General features: G+C 42.2%; 1 protein-coding gene and 1 long non-coding RNA gene across 10 annotated transcripts in view; one reads left to right on the forward strand and one right to left on the reverse strand.

Moving 5' to 3' along the window:
* The window catches only part of mical2b (microtubule associated monooxygenase, calponin and LIM domain containing 2b), a 137369-nt gene that overhangs the window by 19236 nt on the left and 92616 nt on the right, over positions 1–25517 (reverse strand). For 8 of the 9 annotated variants that reach the window (XM_028585040.1, XM_028585038.1, XM_028585035.1 and 5 more), the window contains 8 exons: positions 24710–24868; positions 23878–23928; positions 17126–17247; positions 16698–16904; positions 16323–16498; positions 15772–16142; positions 6620–6693; positions 6436–6525 (listed from right to left, as the gene is read on the reverse strand). In XM_028585040.1, coding sequence (XP_028440841.1) covers positions 6436–6525; positions 6620–6693; positions 15772–16142; positions 16323–16498; positions 16698–16904; positions 17126–17247; positions 23878–23928; positions 24710–24868 — 1250 coding nt within the window. The remainder of the gene's footprint in view (positions 1–6435; positions 6526–6619; positions 6694–15771; positions 16143–16322; positions 16499–16697; positions 16905–17125; positions 17248–23877; positions 23929–24709; positions 24869–25517) is intronic. The other variant, XM_028585036.1, reaches the window with a different exon arrangement.
* On the forward strand, positions 345–1164 carry LOC114559968 (uncharacterized). Its single transcript, XR_003693149.1, has 3 exons — positions 345–395; positions 575–665; positions 1092–1164. It is a non-coding gene; the product is annotated as an uncharacterized LOC114559968 (long non-coding RNA).

Raw genomic sequence — 25517 nt, forward strand, 5'->3', positions numbered from 1 at the left:
AAGAAAATCTTCACGACTGCGCATGCGCGAAGGGATAAACCCATAGCGTGGCTTAGAGGGCTACGCCTATACTCATAGAATCTGAAGTTACCATAACGTAACTAACGTTATCATACTGACTTGCTTTGTTTTCTTTGGATAGATGTAGGCCTTAGTACACTAGGGAAAGGGCTGACCAATGCATTATTTTTGATTGGTATAAAATAGCCTTCCAACATAGGGCATAGTCCTTAAATTGCATTACATTTCATGAAATAACAAGCTTGTCTGACAACACACCTATGCTATTTGTTTGTATTTTAAGCCACGGTAATGCAGTATTTTTGTTTCTATTTCTTTCTTCAGAATCAACTGACCGAAGATGAATTCAGTGTCATGACTGATGCAGTGGAACTGTAAGTTTTGTAGTTTTTCCTCAACAAATCAACGCAAAGTAATAAGGCATTACAAAGTTCAGCATGGATTCAATGGAACTTTTTGCCCCTTTCCCTGCATATACAAAGTTGTGTACATTTTTTTTTATTATTTATGAAGCACTGATGTTTCTGGTCTGTATCCCTCTTCTATTGTCCAGAACTAAAAGAGAGAGAGAGAGAGCAGTTGTTCTCCTTGGCCTGGCCCATTTCCAGAAAGAGGATCCCTCCCAATTCTTCAAGATTTGTAAGGTATGTGAGGAATCAATGCCACTCTGGAATCCATATCACTTGCTAATCTCAATCTTTTTGATCCAAATGAAGTCATGATCTTGTAGTTATAGGATATCTAGAAAATATGTCTTGTTATAAAAATCTAGACGTGGAAAGACATCTGCTTAAATGGAGAACAAGTGAATTGTTCAAAGTTGCAGTGACAGGATTCCTTGCTCAATTAATTTGACATTGTAATGTATTTGAATTTCTTCCATTTACATAGGTTTACATTAGTTTGCATCAGACATTTTCATACCCAAGTTTGCTATGCATCTTGAATTTTCATGTGTTGAGGAAATAATGCTGATTTGCAATCTATTCTTATTACTTTGTTGTGTCATTAGCCAAACGAAGAGAGTGAGGCAGTGAAAGGAATGAACGTAGGAATCTTGGTGTTTACAGAGGAGGATCCTCAACGCCCTGTCCCCAAGGAGATGATTGATATTGCACTGATTCTGGAGAAGCATATCGTTCTTGGGACCTGAAGGATGTGCCCAACGCATTCGCCCTGCTGATGGGTCTGCTCTACGTCTTCAACATCCATTACCCAAAAGGGCTCAAGTACATGTTCGAGGTAATACAAAAGGTGATAATGAACATTGGTGGAGACCTTTGCTCTTCAAGAGTTAATGGACTCCGGTCTCTGTGCGGCTGATGGACAGATGGACTAGACAGTCATAGCTGTTTTTTATATTACTCAAAAGTGCCACCCGTTATCATGGCTACATAGTTGTCATGGAGTTACTGTTCCTTTTTTTTAAGTGTGTCTTTTAAAAACTTGTAAGGTCAGTTGTTTGTGGGATGAAAAGGAGAAAATTATTGCCTTTTGGTTGTACTACCTCAAATAGTTATGCAAATATTAGCTGTCAATGCTAAGGTGAACTAGAAGTCCTGAGAGTTGTTTTGCTCTGTCTCTCAAAATATGCTGTTTTTATTGCCTCTATAGTTGACATATGTGACTGTATATGTTCTCTTATTTTGCCACCACCTTGCACACTCAGGCTATCTCACACACACTGGCTCTCTCACTCACTCACTCACTCTCTGTCTCACACTCACTCACACAAACACTCACTCTCAGTCTCACTCACTCTGTCTCACACACTCACACAAACACTCACTATCTGTCTCACTCACTCTGTCTCACACACTCACTCTGTCTCACTCACTCTCTGTCTCTCTCACTCACTCTGTCTCACACACACTCACTCACTGTCTGTCTCACACACACAATCACTCTCTGTCTCACTCACTCTCTGTCTCACACACACACACACACTCACTCACTCTCTGTCTCGCTCACTCTGTTGCACTCACTCACTCTCTGTCTCACTCACTCTGTCGCACACACTCACTCACACAAACACTTACTCTGTCTCACTCACACTCACTCACTCTCTGTCTCACACTCACTCACACAAACACTCACTGTCTGTCTCACACACAAACACTCACTCTGTCTCACTCACTCTCTTGTCTCACACACTCACTCACTCTGTTTCACTCACTCTCTGTCTGTCTCACTCACTCTGTCTCACACACACTCACTCACTCTCTGTCTCGCTCACTCTGTCGCACTCACTCACTCTGTCTCACTCTGTCGCACACACTCACACCAACACTCACTCTCTGTCTCACTCACTCTGTTTCACACACTCACTCACACAAACACTCACTCTCTGTCTCACTCTCTTGTCTCACACACTCACTCTGTCTCACTCACTCTGTCTCTCTCACTCACTGTCTCACACACACTCACTCACTGTCTGTCTCACACACACAATCACTCTCTGTCACACTCACTCTCTGTCTGTCTGTCTCACTCACTCTCTGTCTGTCTCACTCACTCTCTGTCTCACACACTCACTCTGTCTCACACACACACACACTCACTCACTCTGTCTCACTCACTCTGTCGCACACACTCACTCACACAAACACTCACTCTCTGTCTCACTCACTCACACAAACACTCACTCTCTGTCTCACTCACACAAACACTCACTCTGTCTCACTCACTCTGTCTCACACTCACTCACACAAACACTCACTGTCTGTCTCACACACAAACACTCACTCACACAAACACTCACTCTCTGTCTCACTCACTCTCTTGTCTCACACACTCACTCACTCTCTCTCACACACACTCACTCTTTCTCACACACTCACTCACTGTCTCATACACTCACTCACTCTGTCGCACATTCACTCATTCTGTCTCTCACACACACACTCACTCTTTCTCACACACTCACTCACTGTCTCATACACTCACTCACTCTGTCGCACATTCACTCACTCTGTCTCTCACACACACTCACTGTCTCACACACTCACTCTGTCTCACACACTCACTCACTCACACAAACACTCACTCTCTTTCTCACTCACTCTCTTGTCTCACACACTCACTCAATCTTACTCACTCTCTGTCTCACACACACTCACTCACTCTCTGTCTCACACACACAATCACTCTCTGTCACACTCACTCTCTGTCTCACACACTCACTCTGTCTAACACAAACGCACTCACTCTCTGTCTCGCTCACTCTGTCGCACTCACTCACTCTCTGTCTCACTCACTCTCTTGTCTCCCACACTCACTCACTCTGTCTCACTCACTCTCTTGTCTCCCACACTCACTCACTCTGTCTCACACACACAATCACTCTCTGTCACACTCACTCTCTGTCTGTCTCACTCACTCTGTCTCACACACACACTCACTCACTCTCTGTCTCACTCACTCTGTCGCACACACTCACTCACACAAACACTCACTCTCTGTCTCACTCACTCACACAAACACTCACTCTGTCTCACTCACTCTGTCTCACACACTCACTCACACAAACACTCACTGTCTGTCTCACACACAAACACTCACACAAACACTCACTCTCTGTCTCACTCACTCTCTTGTCTCACACACTCACTCACTCTCTGTCTCATACACTCACTCACTCTCTGTCGCACATTCACTCACTCTGTCTCTCACACACACACTCACTGTCTCACACACATTCACTCTCTGTCTCACACACTCACTCACACTGTCTCATACACACACACTCTGTCTCACACATTCACTCACTCTGTCTCACACACTCACAAACACTCACTCTCTGTCTCACACTCAGTCACACAAACACTCACTCTCTGTCTCACTCACTCACTCTCTGTCTCACTCATTTTCTGTCTCACACACACTCACTCACACAAACACTCACTCTCTTTCTCACTCACTCTCTTGTCTCACACACTCACTCAGTCTTACTCACTCTCTGTCTCTCTCACTCACTCTGTCTCACACACACTCACTCACTCTCTGTCTCACACACACAATCACTCTCTGTCACACTCACTCTCTGTCTCACACACTCACTCTGTCTAACACAAACGCACTCACTCTCTGTCTCGCTCACTCTGTCGCACTCACTCACTCTGTCTCACTCACTCTCTTGTCTCCCACACTCACTCACTCTGTCTCACTCACTCTGTCTCTCTCACTCACTCTATTGTCTCCCACACTCACTCACTCTGTCTCACACACACAATCACTCTATGTCACACTCACTCTCTGTCTCACACACACTCACTCACACAAACACTCACTTTCTGTCTCACACACACTCACTCACACAAACACTCACTCTCTGTCTCACTCACTCTGTCTCACACACACTCACTCACTGTCTCACACACACAATCACTCTGTCTCACTCACACTCTGTCTCACACACTCTCTCACACACACACACTCTCTCTGTCTCGCTCACTCTGTCGCACTCACTCACTCTCTGTCTCACTCACTCTGTTGTACACACTCACTCTGTCTCACACACTCTGTCGCACTCACTTTCTCTGTCTCATACACTCACTCACTCTCTGTCGCACATTCACTCACTCTGTCTCACACACACACACACACACACACTCACTGTCTCACACACATTCACTCTCTGTCTTACACACTCAGTCTCACACACTCACTCACTCACACTGTCTCATACACACATCACTCTCTGTCTTACACACTCACTCTCTGTCTTACACACTCACTCTGTCTCACACACTCACTCACTTACTCACTCTGTCTCACACACTCACTCACTCACTTACACACACACTCTCTCACACACACACACACACACACAGTAACAGTAAGGCTTATGATTTGTAATGGCAGAAAAAGGCAGATAGATATTTAACAGAGTAGATAAGGAAAAAAATGTTGATGCTGTGTCTTACCATTGATTTATATTGTATGAAACACTTGAATGTGTGAAATAAATGTTTTTCTTAATCTTGACTCACATTCTTCTGTTGTGTAAACTTAAAAAAAAAAGTTGGTAGAACTTAGATTTTCAAGGCAACCGAGTCAACTTACTTGATATGTTAATACAACACACATAATAAAGTCAACACAAATACAAAGCTTAGTCAAGACAACTTGAAAATGCACATTAGCCCCACTACATAAAGTTGTTGAATTGATGTAGATTGGAGTTGACTCCACACAATCATTAGTTCATGTAATGCATAATTAGAAGTTGGATCCACTAAATTGAATGTTGTGTTTACAAATAAACCTTAGTTGACTGAACATGTTATTAGTACAGTGAACTTGCAACATTAAGTTGAGAGAACTGAATAGCCTCTTTGTGCCAACTTAATATCTGATTTCCAATCAACTTATAATTTCAAGGCAACCAGGTTACACATATTTTTAAGTTGAGTCAACAATTTTTTTTTTACAGTGTGGTGTCTAAGATTTATGCTAAACTGATTCATGTATCCATAGGAGAACTCCCAATAGTAAAGAAGTGGGAGCGAGAGCTGAGCCCTGAGGGGAACACAATTAATTGGGAGACAGTTTGGGACATTTTCCACTGTTCCAAGAACCCAAATCACCAGTATATCCACTTCAACATATGTCATAGGACATATTGGACTCCTCAGAAGAGACATGTCTCTAAAGCCATTCCCACTCCCTATTGTATGTTCTTTCAACCTGAATAAACTGTATAAAACAGTGGTTAGCGTACTTTCTAGAAATAGTTATACTTGAGCTCTCTACAGCAATTATTAAAAAAGCCAAATAATCAACTATCAGCCTATGGGAAAGCACAGCAGCACAAATATCAGACTGAATGGCTTCAGCCCCACAAGAACTAGAGGAGAGTGATTAGGCAAAGTGTGATTTCTGTTTGTTTGTTTTGTTTTCCTTGAGACCGCAGTGGGTGGGGGGTGGAAGAGGGTTTTTGTTTTGGTGTAATTTGTGTTTCTCTGTTCTGTGCACCATCTGTCATTACCTGTCACACATGGTGGAATTTGTTTTCTATTTCTGAACGATATAAATGGTGCTAATAAAAAATGTATCACAAAATGTTTTGACCAAAATACATACTGAGAGGGTCTAACTCTACTCTCAGCAATAAGTGAATGAGTATATTTCCCAAAATATTGAACTTTTCCTATAATGTGGTGAAAGTTTTTAAAATGTGTATCTGTTACTTGATTCCATGATGATTGGTTGTACTTGACTATGAATGATGTTAGGACTAATTTCGTAATGTAGCTAACATAAGGGCAAATATTTGTAAGTTGCGAAATACTCAAAGAAATACTTCAGCAGATGTATTCGCACGGGTAAGGTGTAAGTAAGAAAAATTGTCTTAACACACCTTAAGAGATGCAGTGAACCAGTCCATTAAAAATGAATGAATCCAAACAGTACCTGAGCTCTGTGAAGCCTCTTCAGCAGTTCTCTTTTAGCCTGCTGGGCCACCATCTTCTCCTGCTTCCTCCTCTGTCTCACTGGACACAGCTGGGACAGGAAGTACAGAACATGCAAATACAGTATCTGTGACAATTCCCTGCATTGTGCTGTATTATAGTACATAGAAATGGTCTATACAAACCTTCTGATTGGATGTCAGGTTTTCATTTTCATCATCACTAGAGGAAGGCTCTTCAAGACTCTGTTGTCTGGAGGCTAGATTAAAACAAAAGAAATTAAAAAAGTGAGAACAGCCAAGTAATTTTAAGTTTGTACACACTGTTGCCATGTGTAACTTGTAAAACCTATATCCCATGGTGTGAATCTATCCATAAGAATTGGACACATTACTCTTTGGTTGAATTCATAACATATATCATTGACATAGGAGGTATGTTACAAGGGATTGCATAGTGCTTCACTTTTAAGCTGCTCAAATGAACATAGCTGAGCATCAAGCACTTAAAAAAGGAGATATTTCCCTCAGGAGTTCAACTTACACTCACCAGGTCACCCAAAAACATGCATCCAAACAAATGTTTTTTTTTGTGATCAAATGTTTTTATTCAACACATACATAACCAACAGTATGTTACAAGTAACAGAACATACATGTAACATCCCCCCCCCTCCTTCCCACACAAAAAAAAAAAAATATATATATATATATATATAATAAAAAATATATATATATATACACATACATATACACACATATACACATATATAGACATACATACATACACACATATACATACATATAAATTAAATAAAAACAAAAATTACATTAATGAGTCAAAATGAGATAAAAGCTGTACACTTAAAACAATATCAACCCCCCCTCCCCAGGACCCCGTGGGCTGGCAGCTGTAATCGCAGTCGGCCTTTTAACGTCTCTGCCATTAAAAGCCACATATCTATATTCGCCTGTCCAGCACCATTGATACGAGCGGTTGAGAGTTCCATATAAACTATGTCTAGAAAGGTCAGGAGCCATTGCTTAATGGTCAAAGTGTGTGGGGGCTTCCAGCGCACCACCACCATTTTCTTTCCAGCAGTGAGCCCGGCCAGGACTATCCTTTTTTGACATTTAGAAATCTGTAGTAAAAAAATGTCATTCAGTAACAGAACTGGTATTGTCGCTAATACTGTCCCAGAGACAAATGTTGACAGTTCTGAGGCAACATTTTGCCAGAACCGTGCAACAGGGGGGCACTCCCAAAACATGTGAAGAAACGTGCCCATGGTCTTCAGTGAACACAATGTGCATGAAGCGTCACCAATCATTTTCATCAGGCACAGCTTACGAGGGGTCAAATAAGTCCTATGGACAAAATTATAGTGGATCTGCTGGTGGTCTGGATTTCTAGAAGCCAATGTGACATTATTCCATACCCTGCTCCAGTCAAAATCTGGCTCTAGCCCTGGGAAATCCCTCCTCCATACTCTGTCTAGTGGAAGTGTCCGGTGTGAGGCTTCCCTTATATATTGATACAGAGTGGATACCATGCCCCGTGAGTCACTTTTAGCAATGAACAGCTCGTGAAGCGGGTGTACAGGCAGGGGGTGCTGCCACGGTACGCCATGTGCCTTAAGAGCTGCTCTAAGTGGAGGTAAAAAAAGAAGGATGTGCCTGGCAGGTTAAAATCTTCCTTTAAGGCTAGAAAGGAGCACAGCCCGTTTACATCAAAAACGTCCCCTAAAAGGTGAATGCCCCCCTTTTCCCATTGGGGGAAGATGATCGGTCTACCCCCCATCAATAAACCGTTGTTATTAAAAATGGGTGAATAAAGATGCCATCTGCAGGAAGAGTTACAATACCTTTCCACCGAGCGCCAAACCTCAACAAGATGGGAAATGATCGGACCAAATCGTAGCCGACACTGCCTAACAGACACGTTCGCAAATAGCACATCTGCCAAAGACCAAGGGTGCACCATCTTCTCTTCCATCGCTCGCCAGGAAACCACCGACTGGGGGTCAAACCAGGTGGCAAGTGGTCGAAGGGTGAAAGCCCAGTAGAACCATTTAAAGTTGGGAACTGCTAAGCCCCCGCTCAATCTGTCACGCTGAGCAGTGGAAGTTTTCACACGCGGACATTTTCCTTTCCAAATAAATTTGGAAACCGCAGCTTGCAGCTTCTCCCAGTAACCAGAAGGAGGAGAGAGCGGGACCATGGAACCTACAAAATTTATCCTGGGCAATATATTCATTTTAACGAGGGAAATTCGAGCTTGTAGCGAATTAGGCAAACTCGCCCATCTTTCCAAGTCAGCCAGAGCCGCATTCAGCACGTCAGTATAATTGTGTTTAACAATGCGATTCAGAGAGGGGAATATATCAATACCTAGGTACCTAAACTGTTTAACAGATGGGATAGTCGCAGGTAAAGCAGTTGTCTTAGCTGCCTCATTCAGAGGCAGTAAAGCCGATTTTGACCAATTAACTTTAAAACCTGAAAGCGCTCCAAACTCATCCAATATCGTTAAAAGGTGAGGGGTAGAATGTAGAGGATCTTCAAGGAAGACCAAGACATCATCAGCATAAAGTGCCAGATGATGTTGTGTGCTTTTAACAGTGATAGGTTTTATAAGTGATGAAAGTCGAATCGTCTGTGCCAAGGGTTCGAGTGAGAGCGCAAAGAGGCTTGGGCTTAAAGGACAACCCTGGCGAGAGGATCTTGATATCAGGAATAAAGTGGAGCATAAATTACCTGTAAGCACCATCGCTGAGGGGTTTGCGTATAGCACCTTAATTAATTTTATGAAGCCCTCTCCAAAGCCCATCGCCTCCAAAACTGACCACAAAAAGGACCATTCAAGGCGGTCGAACGCCTTCATTGCATCAAGTGATAATACAGCTAACGGAGCCTTAACGTCCACCGAAGCGTCAATCACATGTAGCTGGCGTCGGACATTATCAGAGGCTAGGCGTGACCTAATGAAGCCAGTCTGGTCACAGTGCACCAGTGATGGAATATAAAACTGCAGGCGACGGGAGAGTACCTTGGCATAGATTTTAATGTCAGCATTCAGAAGACTGAGGGGCCTATAGTTACCACATTCAGTCGAGTCTTTGTGTTTCTTAAGAAGTAAGGAAATGACTGCAATATTCACATCCCTAGAAAAAGTGCCCTTTTCTACTGAGAAATTTATCATAGCAAAAAGCAGTGGGCCTAGGAGGTCCCAGAAGGCTAAGTATAGCTCTGGTGGTATACCGTCAAGGCCAGGGGATTTGCCCTGTTGCATGCTTTGTACAGCAGCCTTGAGCTCTTCAAGTGAGATCGGCCTGGCCAAATCATTTGCGTCATCATCAGCAAGACGGGGCATGTTCAAATGAGCTAGAAAGTCTCCACATTTGTTCTTGTCGAAGGAAACATCAGATTTGTAAAGATTAGAGTAAAAACTACGAAAAGTATCATTAATTTGTGCAGGGTCAGTGGTGACAGCTCCAGTCTGTAATTTGATTGAGGGAATGTCCGAGAAGTGTTCATTCGATCTAATTTTCATGGCCAAAAGATGGCTGGGTCTAGATCCGTGAAAATAATACCGTTGCCTGGTCCTATGGATCAAAAATTCTGATTGCTGCTTAAGAATATTGTTAATTTCTTTCTTGATCACTTTATGTTGCATAGCTATGTCATCTGAATAATTGGCCGATAAAGCGTATTCTAAAGTGGCATAGGTATTTTCCAGTTCTTGTAATTTAGATTGTCGAGCTTTACGTTGATTAGAAGCAAATAATGTAGCATTACTCCTAATGTAACCCTTGATTGAATCCCACAGTATCCTAGGGTCGTCAACCGAGCCGACATTAAAATCTAAAAACTCTCTGAGTTTCTCCACAAACTGTTCCTTAAATCCCTCCTGCTTCAGCAGGGTGGTGTTGAAACGCCATCGCGGCGCCCGAGAAGATATACAGCTAACCACCACAGTACAAAATACGGCTTTATGATCAGAGAGGGCTATAGGTAGTAAATTAACACGTTGTAAGTCTTGGAAGAGCTTCGGGGACGCAAATAAATAGTCTATTCTAGAGGAGGACTTGTGACGCGCAGAAAAAAAAGGTGTAATCCTTCACAGATGGGTTGTTTATGCGCCACAAATCTGTGAGCCCAAGGCCATTTGCCCAAGCCCGTAACGCAGAAGACGCTAATTCCTGGTCCCTAGTCTCCGAGCCGCCAGACCTATCTTCAGTCGGATTCCAAACTGCATTAAAATCCCCTCCAACTATGAATAGATATTCAGTTAACTCCAGCATAATATTAGTCATGTCACTATAAAAACTCCTATCATAACAATTAGGTGCGTATGCAGATAAGAAAGCGATTTTCTTGCCATTATGTTCAGCTTTGGCCAAAGTCAGCCTACCTGTTGTATCAGACCATGTATCTTGCAGTCTGAATTTAAGATTTCTTCTGGCTACTATAGCTACACCCTTAGTCCTTGTAAGAGATGAGGAAGATGCTATAACGTGATAATACTTATTGGCCAGGCGCCTGACATCCCCACTCAAGAGATGTGTTTCTTGTAATAATGCGATGTCAACTTTCTTCTTCCGTAACAACCCTAATGTGCTAACCCTTTTGAGGGGGGCATTCAGACCACCAGCATTCCAACTTATAATGTTAAGTTCTGACATAATTTAGACCTTTGTCCCAACCAGGGCATCGAGTAATATTGAGAACAGCCCTGCGACCAACAGACATAACCAATAAAGGGTAACCATTCCAGCCCACCAGGGTCCCCCACCACGCCCCAAAAAAAAAAAAAAAAAAAAATAAAACCTAAGGGCGAATAATAATAATAATAAAAAACACACAGTCCTAACCCCAAGGAGCTAGAACAAGCTCCAACAATGAACCCTCCATATATACTAAGTTCCATGACCATGGATGGAGAACGGGCAGCTATAGTTGGAGTATACCGCCCGCCCCTCCCCCCAGTTCAACAAATAGAATCAGTAACATATTATCCCATTACTCACAACAATAACAACAGGGACGTAGGCTATGTCAAACTATTAAAGGCTGCATGGAGCCACATTCAGAATAGCAAACAAAAAATTGAATTATTAGTAATAATAATGGCAAAAATAAATAAACTATGGTAGCTGTACAAGTCAGCTGAGAAATGATAATGCTAAGTATGCCGACTTAGAATTTAGACTATTACAAATGCAAAAATAAAAGCCGTTATTTTAATATCACCATGGCAAAAGCCCAACATATAGCGCATTTAAGGGCGCATTATAAAGAAAGAAAAATTAACAAATCATTCTAATGCAGTAAAGTCCAGCTGTTGCAGCTAGGTGATGTAGCGGTATACAGGGAATGCGCTTTAATCTTTGTATGAGGTAAAACAGTTAAAAGAAAAATTACCAAATCAGCTAGCTACACCATACAATTTAAAGACTGAACATATGGGCGAATAGAACAAATTAACCCAAATACAATGAATGAAAGTCTTGTATGTTACCTTGTACCAGAGAACATCACCATCAGGAAAATATAAAAAATTAAAAGTCAGGCGGCAGAGGAAGAAAAAAAAAAAAAAAAAAAAGGAAAATCATCCAGTATGACCAGCCGTGAAAAAGAACTGAGTCCGCGTAGACTGTGGCCCAAATCAAAAGGCGAAGATAGGCGTATAAACCTCGGTAAAGCTGAAATAGCCGAAAAAGGGTCCAAAATCGGCTATATCAGTCCGATAACGGACCGCTCGTACAGTGCAGAAAAACCTTTGAGTCTATCTTGAGAAATCATAGACAGAGCTCCACATTAAACCAGCACTTGGTAGAGGTCAACCCTCCGCTTCCGAGGAGCTGCGGCTACGGGCTTCGGCTGCGCCTGCCTCTGGAGCTCGTCGGTTGTTAACCCGCGTCGACATCGGCCGGGAGTTAAGGAAGTCCTCAGCTTCGCAGGGATGGTTGAACATACGATAGTCCAATCCGTTTTTAATCTTCAGGCTCGCCGGGTACAGTAGAAAAAAATCGATGCCTCTCTTCCTTGCAGTGTCCATCGCTGGGCCAAAAGCTTGCCAGCGTTTGATCGTATGGTTACTGTAGTCGGCAGCAAACCTCACAGTTTTGCCGTCAATAATGACCGGGTCCTTCTTTGCGGCTCGGAGAACAGCTTGGCGGGACGAGTAACGAAGGGTGTTGAAAATAAGAGTGCGAGGTCTGTCCCCGGCTCAACGGCCACTGTAAATCCGATGAGCCCGCATGATTTCCAGCTGCTCGGTCTGTAGGGACGGGAACCACTCAGGCAGAGCTCGTGTCAGGAACTGTACAGCGTTCGAGCCCTCGGTCCCCTCTTTCAAACCGATAATGCGTAAGTTGCAACACAGGCTCCTGTCTTCCATGTCCGCCATTTTAAGTTCAAGACTACTTAAGGCTGCCGCGTGTTCCACTACGGCCTTTGAGTTGTCTTCAACGGCAACTTTTATGGTCAACATTTCAGCTTTAATTAAGCCAATACTCCCTGAGAGCGCTGCCAATTCAGTTCGTATGGCATCCAGCTTACTGTCTGTGCCCTTGGCCAACTCATTCAGCTGCGAGAAGCGAGATTCAAAAAATTCCATCTGTTTTTCCATCAGCGCATCTGTAATGGCGCCGAGCTCGCCACCGCGTTGCCCTTTATTTGTCTTCGCAGAGGCTCCACTCGTAATGTTTCTCCTCACAGAGTCGGCCATTCTTACTCCTAGAAGCTATACACTGTTGAGACGTCTGAGGAAGTCAAACTTAATGGGATAAATTAATCAAGAAGGGAGAGTCGGGCAGGAGCGAATATCCTAAGCTGCCATCTTGTCCAGCCGGTCCCAAACAAATGTTTTTGTTGTTATGTTATAATTTCGGGTGTTTTAATAATCAAGTGTTGACTGCAACACGTTTTCCATAATAACATTATAAGGTGTTTGTATGTCAATGTGGTGTTTACAATTTGTTGCACTGCTCCCAAGGAGCCCAAATATCTATTCATGCAGGTTTAAAGGGGTGACAGAATGATTATATAGCGTATTTCACACGGTTCCTTAAGGTCTCCTAATAGGGTATATAACATTACTTGGGCTGAAAATGGCCCGGGTGCTGTTCTATGCGCCCTAATGCTACCCTGTGAAATAGCCCTAGAATGAAACAAGAGGTTTTCTCCCTTTTATGGTATGCTCATGAATATTTCGATGATTGGTTGGTTTACAACGAGCAAAGCTGTGCAGTGCTGCTGCACATGAGCAGAGAGGGGAGGGGCTGCTCCCCTGCTCCTCAGTCACAGAACAGAAGAGAGAGGTGACGGTTTTGGCAGCCACAGGAGAGAAATACCTTGTGCTAGCTACTTTCATTGGAAAAGAGTTGGCAACACTGGAAGCTGCAGAGCAAAGACGGGACAGCACAGCAACACAATCCCTTTTTACCTTTTGAGTTGTAACTACTATGTTCTTATCACGTCTTGTCCTGGTGGCTCCACAGCCCCTTGTTCCCCAAGGATCCATGTTGGGAACAAAAAAAAAAGTCAACGTATTGTGAACCGCTGCAGGCAGGCAGCTCCATAGCAGTAGCAGCGGCAGAAGCTCCAGCAGCACACCGCCCATTGCAAGTCCTCTGCAACGCCGCGTTAGATCCATAACTCCCGCTCCATTTCTAATATCTACTCCTTAATTAAGTTCTAAACACTTTTTTCTGTGTGTACATGTAAACACATGGGCCAGTATTCGGTTGTACAGCCTGGAACACTGCATTTATGACCGTGGTTCATTTTCAATATCATTGAAAAACTTCCAAACTTTAATTTCTTCTTTGTAATTCCCATGGAAACTAGTGTCTGAGATCTACACAACCTACATTCAGAACACCACACCAGCTGGACTCAGACCAATGGTCCACAGGGTTTCCCACAGCACTTTGCAGTTTAGGCGGCCCACCTTAACAGCACGTGCATGCCACCTTAACTGAGTCTTAAAGAAAAAATATATATAACTGCCGTGTTACTCTGTCCTGTTTGAGTGGCTGTAATGTACAAGTCGTATCAACACAGTCTGTAGGAAACAAGGTAATGACAAGTTGTCCATCACAACGGAAAGAGCATTTGCTGGTGGTGAGTGTAACGGTCATTTATTCACATTTCAAGGGATAAATCGCCATTTCACCGTCACGTGTGCGTCAGAGTTTCTCAACAATTGTGTGGCAGCTGGGGCATGCCCGGGCAGAGACGGGGTGAGTGGACTTACCGGAGCGTTGGCATACTGCAGGCAGAGAGCATTTATATATGTATCTCTGTCCTGTTCTTCACATCAGTGAGGCTTTCTTCTCTTGTTTCAATGAAGTGAACATGACGAAGTGACTGGAACTATCCATCACCTCTCGCGCGTGGATTCTCATGTCCCGGCTGTTGCCCGGTCTTTGAGACACAGCTGTTGTCTGTTTTTTTTTAATCACTACACGGGTTTCACAATACACGGTTATTTAGCGTAGTTAACACTACACACAGTGAAATTACGTGTCCTGTTTTTATTTCACGCATACTAGTGAAGCTATGGGCTGAGCTCTGTTATCTCAGGACAGTTTCTTTTGGAGAAGACTTGTCAGGCAAAGTGGAAAAGCGCCTGTCACGGAGGATAATGGGAGCAATGCCAGTAAAATTGTTATAGCACTTTTTTTGAAAATAATTTAATATTTAGTGTAGTGTGTAGTACAGAGTCTGCACTACAGAGATGTATTAATTATATATTTAACCCTACCACCTTAACTAACAAATTTTCTGTGGAAAACCCTGGGGGCGTGACAAAGGTACAGACCAGAGCCAATTAAGGTACAGCCACCGAGTTGACGTCAAGTATTAGCTTTGTTAGGATTCGCTCGATTTAGCGGCAGTTTCAAATTGTGAGATTTGCATAGGAAAGAGGTGTCAATGGGACTTTGAGGTTCTCTGTATGCCCATTTTAGCAAACATGGATAATTGGAAGGGGGTCTGGGGGTTTTGTAATAAAAAACATTTTTCCTGCATTTCCACACCACCTAACCTCTTGTCAAGGAAAATCCACCTATATTAATCTAGATTAGATCCCAAATAATAAAATCAACAGGACTAATGGAAAAAATATTAATAACCACGTTACACTTCAAAGAACCGACTCTTTGATTCGGCTCCTTTGCGAATACTGCAAGTTTATTTTTAAAAAGATAAAAAATGGGGTAGAAAAATTACCACTGCTTCAAATAATTGAATAATGGGGATGCATTTGCTCTATTGCTCAGGCGTCTATGGGATCATGTGCCAAAACATTTGGGAATCACTGCACTAACCTTTGGTTCTGAGGTTGATGAGTATCTTTTGCACCTCCTGGTCCTGCCCCTCACTCTCTGACTCCTCCCTTTTCCTGAGGCTCAGGGATGAGAACAAATTCACCCTCTTGCCTGGCAACGAGGCCATGTCGTCAGTGAACACCCCTCCAGAGTGACTAGAGCCCTTTAAGGAAACCTGCTGTAACAGAGAGGGAAGGTCTCGCCCGGGCCCCCATGGATTGGCCCCTGCAGATGCCCCCCGAACTTCACGCTTGCCGGCTTTCTTCTCATCTCTAGATGGCTCTGGACCCATGGTGCTTAAGAGGGTGCTAGAGCTCAACGCTCCTTCTGACATGGGCCTCTGTTTGCATGGACCGTCACGTTTGGTCCTCCTGGTAAAGCAAAAGACAAATCATAATGTACGGTACATTCAATTTGAATTAAATCCAGAAATGAATTGCAAGAGAAGCAATTTAGATTGATAAGACGTTTGGAGTCTTACAGAAAAATCTTTCCTACAGGAGCTTTAATGTGGTGCTTAAAATAAACTATGAACAGTATTTTATACAAACATTGTGACTGCAGTGTTCGACCTGTTGGAGGGATTGGTCACACCAAATGTCCTTCTGAAAGCGTTTGCTATAAGCTGAAAGGCTGAGGGGGACGAGGCAGAGGTTTGGCTCTGAGATGGTTCCATGTTCTGGCCCCAGTCTGTCTGAAGCTTATCTGCTTCGGTCTCTGCTTGTACCTGATAAAACATCAGAGGACAGGAAAAATGTGGTTTACATAATGTGGAATTAACTCCTCTTATCTCGCTCACATCACTTCTGGTCAGTCTTTGGACCACTGTGTTATACTGGAAGGAGTAGTGAGAGATAAAGAAAAGAAATGCAGGCCTATTCTTCTTTATAACCATTAATATAGCCTTAATAAATTACTAACTCCACCTTGTCTTTATGTTGAGGTTTGTTTTTGGTGTTTGTGTTAATTGGAGATTCCTCTGGTGTTACCAGAAGGTCCCAGTTCAGAAGCTTCTCTTTTTCAGAAAGAGATAACATCAAGCGTTTTTTTGTGGTGGACAAGTTGCAGACTGTCTTTGTAGCTGAGCGCTCTTCGCTCTTCTCGGCTGATGTCTTGGAACTGCTGTCAGAGTTCTGAGAAAACAGGAATCTTGTGAGTGCATAAAAAGTCTGCCAACACAGGGTTATTAAAAATATCTATGCAATGTCAATGAATTACGCAGAATACATTGCTTTTACTGTCGTTACATAATTCTCAATGATAAGACTGTTCTAAAAGTACATATACACTTGTTAACTTGTTAGCTCATGTTAAGTGCTTCTAGTAAATCTAGAATAAATTCTATGTGACATACAGTTTCTTTTCCTGCTAAAGTTATCTCCTCAAAGTCAGAGTCCGCTTCAGGGACAGTCTCTGGTCCCTCTTTTTCCGGAGGCCAGCTTTTCTGGAAGTGCTTGATGAAGATCATAGGGAAGGCTGTATTAGGGCAGAAAGTACACTCTTAGTTGTTTGTTTGGGAGAGCTTATTGTAAGTCACTTTCAACCACTGTGTCTGCCAAATGAATGTAATGTAATCTAAAAGATTTAAAAACAAATACTAAAATTTTTCATTTTTAATATTTTGTGACATTCTGCCTCTCAAACAGTGACATAATTTAAAAAACTTTGCGAAACATCAGTTTATCATAGTTTATTCTAAACTAAAATAATAAAATACCAATAGAGAGTATGATTCATCATTACTAACTCTCCTTTAAAGGAACACACCGACTTATTGGGACTTTAGCTTATTCACTGTATCCCCCAGAGTTAGATAAGTCCATACATACCCTTCTCATTTCCGTGCGTGTCGTAGCTCTGTCTGAAGCACCCACCACTAGTCTAGTTTAGCACAGATCCTGGAGGTAACCGGCTCCATCTAGCCTACTGCTCCAAACAAGTGACAAAATAACGCCAACATGTTCGTATTTACATGTTGTGATTTGTATAGTCACAGCGTGTACAAATAACAAGGTCACATGAGACACAGCCATCTTCTAACCGTATATAAACTGGGAACTGTATTCTCAGAAAGGCAAAGCAGTGCTACTTCTGCTACTTGGGCGGAGTGAGAAGCCCAGAGCAGAGAGTAGCAATGCTTCACCTTTCTGAGAATATAGTTCCCAGTTTATATATGATTAGAAGATGGCGGTGTTTCATGTGACCTTATTTGTACACATTGTGACTATACAAATCACAACATGTAAATAGGAACAAGTTGCCGTTATTTTGGCACTTATTCGGAGCAGTAGGCTAGTTGGAACCTGTTACTTCCAGGATCTGTGTTAGGCTAAGCTCCGGTGGGGCCATCGGAAAGAGTTACAACACGCACGGAGATGAGAATGGTATGTATGGACTTATCGAACTCTGGGGGTTATGGTGAATAAGCTAAAGTCCCAATAAGTCGGCGTGTTCCTTTAAGATGTAGGCTATGTCACTAAACATAGGCTTTTTCACAGAAGACATGCTGACTCCTCAAAGTAAAAAAGCATTGGTGTAAATAATAAGAATGAATGATGGCTCGATTCCATTTACCTGCTTCAGTTTAAAGTACCTGGTATTGTGCATGCTGTCTTAAGCGTGATTTATACTTCTGTGTAAAATCTACGCCGTGGCTATGTACGTAGATACGTAGAGACATGAATCTACGCCGGACCCTACAGCGTACCCTGACGTGCACCTCTCGAAAAATGTAACTACCGTATTTTCCGGACTATAAGTCGCTCCGGAGTATAAGTCGCATCAGTCAAAAAATGCGTCACAAAGAGGAAAAAAACATAAGTCGTATTTATTTAGAAATTTATTTCACAAAATCCAAGACCAAGAACAGACATTTAATCTGGAAAGGCAAGTTATTCAACTACACAATAGCACATAGAACAACATGCTGAATAGGTGTCCGGTATGTTAATGTAACACATTAACAGTTATTCAACTATACAATAGCACACAGAACAACTACCAGGTCGTGGAGACGTAACTGCACCTTTGACAAGCCTCTCCCGGCAGAACGTTGTTCAACCCATCTGTTGACTCATTCCTCCAGCTCTGGCCATCTTGCTTTCAGCCCGCGATTAGCCGATTAGCTTTCTTTGTTTTCTTCACTGCCGTAAGAGTCACCTTTTCGCCAGTCCCTCACAAGTTTCTCTCTCACTCCAAACTTTCTGTCTGCTGCTCGATTACCGTTTTCGGCTGCATATTTTACTACCTGCAGTTTGTAATCTGCAGAATAGGATTTTCTTTTCTTTCCCAGTTGTCTTTAGGAGCAGCATATAGTTGTCACAAGCCTAGAGCGCCCTCTCGCGGCTTTAGACGGTAATGTTTTCAGTATGAAATAACATTTAAAAACATGTTAAATTATATATATTTTGATATATAAGTCACACCTGACTATAAGTCGCAGGACCAGCCAAACTATGAAAAAAAAAATGCGACTTTTAGCCCGGAAAATACGGTACACGTTGCGGTGACCCATGTTGGGGCTTGGTAGAGTTGCATTTACCCCTACTAATTTCCTGGTTCTCCTTCTCCATAAACAACATGAAATCAAGGAGAGGGTTAACTTTTCCTGCTACAGATTTCCCACCGTGGTCAGAAAGCACAGGGGAGACACTACTTGCTGTGAAGGTAATCACCGTCACTGACTCTCTCTCCCTCACTCTATTACACTCTCCCCACACACACACACACACACACGCCGGCTCGACGCACACACACCAACGCACAAGTATAAACTTCAGGCCAGGACCATAAATCACGCTGAAGCGGTTGGCAGTAAAGCGTGATTTATGGTTCTGTGGAGGCTCCACGCAGAGATTTTGCCGTAGCCTACGTAAGTGGCCTGAAGTTTATACTTGTGAGTTGGTGTGTTCGTCAATATCTTTAAGAGAATAGCAGGGCCAGCATGTATGTGTGTGTGGAAGTGTGTGGTAGAGCGAGTGAGAGAGTGACAGGGATTAGCTTCAGAACGAGTAGCGACTCTAGAGTCATAGAGAGAGTCTCTCACTTTGCCAGACCCTCCTCCAAAGCGTGCTGAAGGAGGGTCTGGCTACTCCACATAGCATTCGGGGATGGGAGAAAAACGTGCTCTGGTTTGATAGCATTTCTTTAAACTAATCAGAATCGTCATGGGCGGTGCTAAACTCCGCACAGAGCCGCTGCAAAATAGTTGTGCGAGGGAAAACTCAGATTGGACAGATAGTCTCGCTAGCTGTCTCAATTTACCATGCAGGGTTCTGAGGAGCAGTCAACAATAGTCCTCATAAATCCACCGAATTTAAGATTCCAACAAAAAGAAAGCAGAAGATAATGGAAAATACATGCATCCGGTGGAATTTCTTGCAGCACCTGAGCAATCCCGGAAGTGGAATGCGAAGGATATAGACTATAGAGAGAGAAACAAAGTGTCTCCCCTGTGCTTTCTGACCAGGGTTGGAAATCTGTAACAGAATCCGTTTCATGTTGTTTATGGAGAAGGAGAACCAGCCAATGAGTAGGGGGAAATGCAACACTACCAAGCCAGGGCCGAGTAACGTGTAGTTACATTTTTCGAGAGATGCACGTCAGGCTACGGCGTAGGGTCTGTGTCTCCACGTACCTACGTATGTAGGCACGGCGTAGATTTAACACAGAAGCATAAATCACGCTATACTTGGACACCAGAAGACCTGTGCTTTTCCTACTATGTCAAGTCAAAATGTCTGCTGTAAAAAAAGAAAAAGAAAAAAAAAGGCCTATTACAGACTCCTATTCCTGGACAAAACAAGCGATCTGATACACCTGCAACATTTAAAGCGCCCATATTATGCTCATTTTCAGGTTCATAACTGTATTTTAAGGTTGTACCAGAATAGGTTTACATGGTTTAAATTTCAAAAAACACCATATTTTTGTTGTACTGCACAGCTCTCTCTCACTGCTGCAGATCCTCTTTTCACCTGGTTTCTGTTTTAGCTACAGAGTGAGACCTCTTTTCATCTTCTTCTTCACTACTATCTTTGATTGCACTGCACATGCTTAGTAGCTCAGATGTAGAGCATGTCAGCTAGCTAACTCTAGAGACAGTAAAAGAAAGCCTGTTTCTCCAACTTTGGTCAGTTACAAGGCAGAATTAGCTGGGAGACTTCTAAATGAGGGCGCACATGTAAGTAGTTCTTTTGTAGATTATGGTGAACTTGTGTGTGTTGTAGCAGTGCTTTGCTATTGACAACGACATAGCATGCTAACGTTAGCATGCTAACGCTAGCGGGAGCATGCTAACGCTAACGCTACGAGCTAACGGTTGTGGTTAGCCAGCTCATTTCGGACTGTGACGTCAGTCCGAGCCGATTTTGAACAACTCACTAGGAGACTGAAGGCAGGACACATTCAGAAACCGTATCTCACTCAAAACAGCATGGATGGATTTTTTTCAAATTTGTGTGTGTGGAAGCACCAGAGACACACAAGAACACCCCAAATCCCAGAAAAAGTGATTTTTTCATAATAGGGGCACTTTTAAAATAAATAAATAAATAAGACTGAGGATATAGAGCAAATTAAAAACAAGTTTGATTAAAAAAAAAACGACCTTTGAGTAGACTTGAGTAGAAGTTGAAGTGCTCTTTAAGCACCACACATAAGTAGAAGTATACATATTTTAAAATCTACTACTGAAGTACTGAAAGTAAAAGTACAAGTATTGTGTTATTTAGTTATTAAAGAAAGCAGTCAAAAGTTTGAATATCATATTGTTTAAATTATTTGAAATGTTTAGCCAAAGGAATTAATAAATATTAAATATATTATATTAAAAATAACAAATATTAAATACATATAGTAAAATGAACATCCTCTCCAGCACAGTAACAACTAAAGCCCCAAAAAACTTATCACACAATAGCTAGTAACATGTGTGATGTACAAGAAAGTTAGCAAGCTAGCAAAATACAGATAACAACTTCACATCACAGGGTCAAACGGTTAACATTCAGTACTCATTGCAGACTGAAACAACTCAGGAATAGCTTTTTTTATGCTGAAACAATAGCTAAATAGAAAGAGTACAAACTTAAATCGTCTCTGACTTCTGAACAGGCAACCGTAATGAAAAGAAACACGACGCGATCTCTGGGATTTCTTACATAATTAGCGTATGTAACTAACGTAGCCGTAACTACACACACTGTAACCTACACAGTCTCCGTAGTGTGAGGAATTCTCAACAGTAACGAGTAACTATGGAGTAAAAGTATTTTATTCATCGAAAATATGTACTCAAGTAAAAGTGGAAGTAGGAGGAAAAAAATAATACTCTGGTACAGTACAGATACAGCCTTTTAGTACTTACAGTGGGGGAAATAAGTATTTGACCCCTTGCTGATTTTGCAGGTTTGCCCACTTACAAAGAATGCAAAAATCTACAATTTTAATCATATGTACATTCTAACAGTGAAAGACAGAATCCCAAAGAAAATTCCAGAAAATCCCATCATATGAATTTATTAAAATTGATAACCATCTGATGAGGAAAAACAAGTATTTGACCCCCTGGACAAACAGCAAGTATTCTGGCTCCTACAAGCCAGTTAGTCTTTCTTTAAGACACAGCCCCAATCCAAACCAATTGTCTACATCAAATACACCTGCCTCACCTCGTTACCTGTATAAAAGACACTTGTCAACACCCAAACAACCAGCATCCAAGATCACCACCATGGGCAAGACCAAAGAGCTTTCTACGGACATCAGGGACAAGATTGTTGATCTGCACAAGGCTGGGAATGGCTACAAGAGAATCGGAAAGCAACTTGGAGAGAAAAGATCAACTGTCGGTGCAGTTATCAGGAAATGGAAGAAGCACCACACCACCGCCAACCTCCTCGGTCTGGGCCTCCACACAAGATCTTGCCTCGTGAGGTGTCCCTGATCATGCGAACGGTGAGGAATCATCCCAAAACCACAAGGGGGGAACTGATGAATCAACTGAAGGCAGCTGGGACCACAGTTACAAAAGAAACGGTTGGTAACACACTACGCCGTCATGGATTGAAATCCTGCAGCGCACGCAAAGGTCCCCCTGCTCAAGAAGAAACATGTACAGGCCCGCATGAAGTTCGCCATTCACCACCTGGACGACTCAGAAGAGGCCTGGAAGAAGGTGATGTGGTCAGATGAGACCAAAATAGAACTTTTTGGCCTCAACTCAACTCGTCGTGTTTGGAGGGCAAAGAACACCGAGTACAACCCAAAGAACACCATCCCCACCGTCAAGCATGGTGGTGGCAACATCATGCTTTGGGGTGCTTTTCAGCCAAGGGGACGGGACAACTCCATCGTATTGAGGGGAGGATGGACGGGGCCATGTATTGTGGAATTCTGGGCCGACATCTCCTTCCCTCAGTGAGAGAGCTGAAGATGGGTCGAGGATGGGTGTTTCAGCACGACAACGACCCTAAGCACACCGCCAAAGCAACAAAAGAGTGGCTGAAGAAGAAGCACATCAAGGTTCTGGAGTGGCCTAGCCAGTCTCCAGACCTGAATCCGATTGAAAATCTTTAGAGGGAGCTTAAAATTCGAGTTGCCAGGCGACAACCTCGGAACCTGAATGATTTGGAGGCTGTCTGCAGGAGGAGGGGCCAACATCCCTGCCGAAATGTGCACAAACCTTGTCACCAACTATAAAAACCGTTTGACATCTGTGCTGGCCAATAATGGCTTTTCTACAAAATATTAACATGCCGTTTGTCCAGGGGGTCAAATACTTGTTTTTCCTCATCAGATGGTTATCAATTTTAATAAATTCATATGATGTGATTTTCTGGAATTTTCTTTGGGATTCTGTCTTTCACTGTTAGAATGTACATATGATTAAAATTGTAGATTTTTGCATTCTTTGTAAGTGGGCAAACCTGCAAAATCAGCAAGGGGTCAAATACTTATTTCCCCCACTGTAAGTACAGTAGTGAAGTAGTTCTACTTCGTTGCTATACAGCTCTGCTCCCCACTGACAGTTTTTTGATATTTAACACTGCATGCTTATGTATATTGCAAATGTGGTAAGTATTACAGTGAAACTCAGGTACTCACACGCTCTGATATTCCGTTTCCATTGATTACTCTCTTTGGTGTTACAGTAATCTACAGAGATAGGAGATAGAGGCCAAAACAAAATGAGACCAAAAGAAAGTGACCTGCTGCATGATAACTGGAAATAGCGTTGGCTCTGGTTCTCCACACTTAGAGCATGTTACATATTCAGTGATTACAGGTGATTAGCATCATCTCAAAATAAGGATCATGATCTCTCAAAAATAGAAAATGACATGTATAGCAGCTGTAAAGGTCAATAGTAAATGAGGGGGAAATCTATGAAGCAAAGTAAACCCATATGGTCATGCAAGCGGCTCTGAGGCTGTATGTATTGACACATCTGTGCTTTGAGCTAAATGCTAACATCAGCATGTTAACATGCTCACAATAAAAAATGTTAATGCTGTTTAGCAAATATGTTAGTTTAGCATGTTAGCAGCATTTGCTAATTAGCTGATTATTTATTTATTTATTATTATTATTAAACTGATTTTAGGATAGTCTCACATTGCCAGACCTTACTCCACAGCACTGCGAGAAAAATGTGCTCTGATTTATTAGCATTACTTTAAACTAATCACAATAGTCATGGGCAGCACTAAGCGCCCGACAGAGCCACGGTGCTGCTGCAAAATAACCTCGGGAAGGAACTTGTTTCGGTGGAACGTGTACGTTCAAAAGTTGTTTTAGTCATGCAACAGAAAACTCAGATTGGACAGATAGTCTAGAAAGCTGTCTCAATTTAACCTGCAGAGATCTGAGGAGCAGTTAACCATAGTCCTCATATATCCACCGTAGTTTAAAATTCCAACACAAAGAAGATTCTGACCTTTACTACGGTCCTGGCTTTGGCCCTTGGCCCCTGTAGTATCTTGTGCTATGGGTTTGACTATACAGGAAGCATCCAGAGCTTCAATAGCCATCTCTGTGTCTTCAGGAACTCTTTTCTGACCTTCATCAAGCTCTGAATGCAAGCTGGACGCCCCACCTGCAAACAAAAAAAACAGTAGGTGGGCTTTAATTTTTAACTAGATTTGCCTAAATGCTAACCTAAGTTACAGTGAACATTTACTAGCATGTAGCTCATTTCATGCATATTGTCTCACTAGTCTACTTCAGAACAACAGGTTAGCTGTTTTTGCACTTCTTGTGTACTAACAATCAGTGTAGCATGCCAGGTACGAAACAAATAAATTCATGTTAGGCAATAAACATATTGTAATATACTTTTCATATAGTAAAAGCATGTGAAAATGTTAGTTTGTATGTAATATAATTTCTGATCTGAAATTTACACATGCCATATAAAAATCACACTCCAAAGTAAAATATTAATTTCTATCTGCAACACAAGCACTGATCAAATACATGGCATGTGCATAACAGTACTCACAGAGTAATGAAGTCAACATTGTACAGAATCTTTCCAAAGGTGATCCCACTTGGTCACAGCAAAAAAAAATTGAAATACCTTGATATAACCTTTGTATGCAGTTAGATATCAGCCAATAGATATGCAGACCTTTTATCAATGTGACTCTTTCACTTGTACGTATTGATGTTCTCACTTTAGTTTGACTAAATGTTAGAATGACTTAGAACAGCCACACGAGAATAACGCTTTACCAAATGATACA

Source organism: Perca flavescens, chromosome 8, assembly GCF_004354835.1.
Source record: "Perca flavescens isolate YP-PL-M2 chromosome 8, PFLA_1.0, whole genome shotgun sequence".
Taxonomy (NCBI): Eukaryota; Metazoa; Chordata; class Actinopteri; order Perciformes; family Percidae; genus Perca; species Perca flavescens.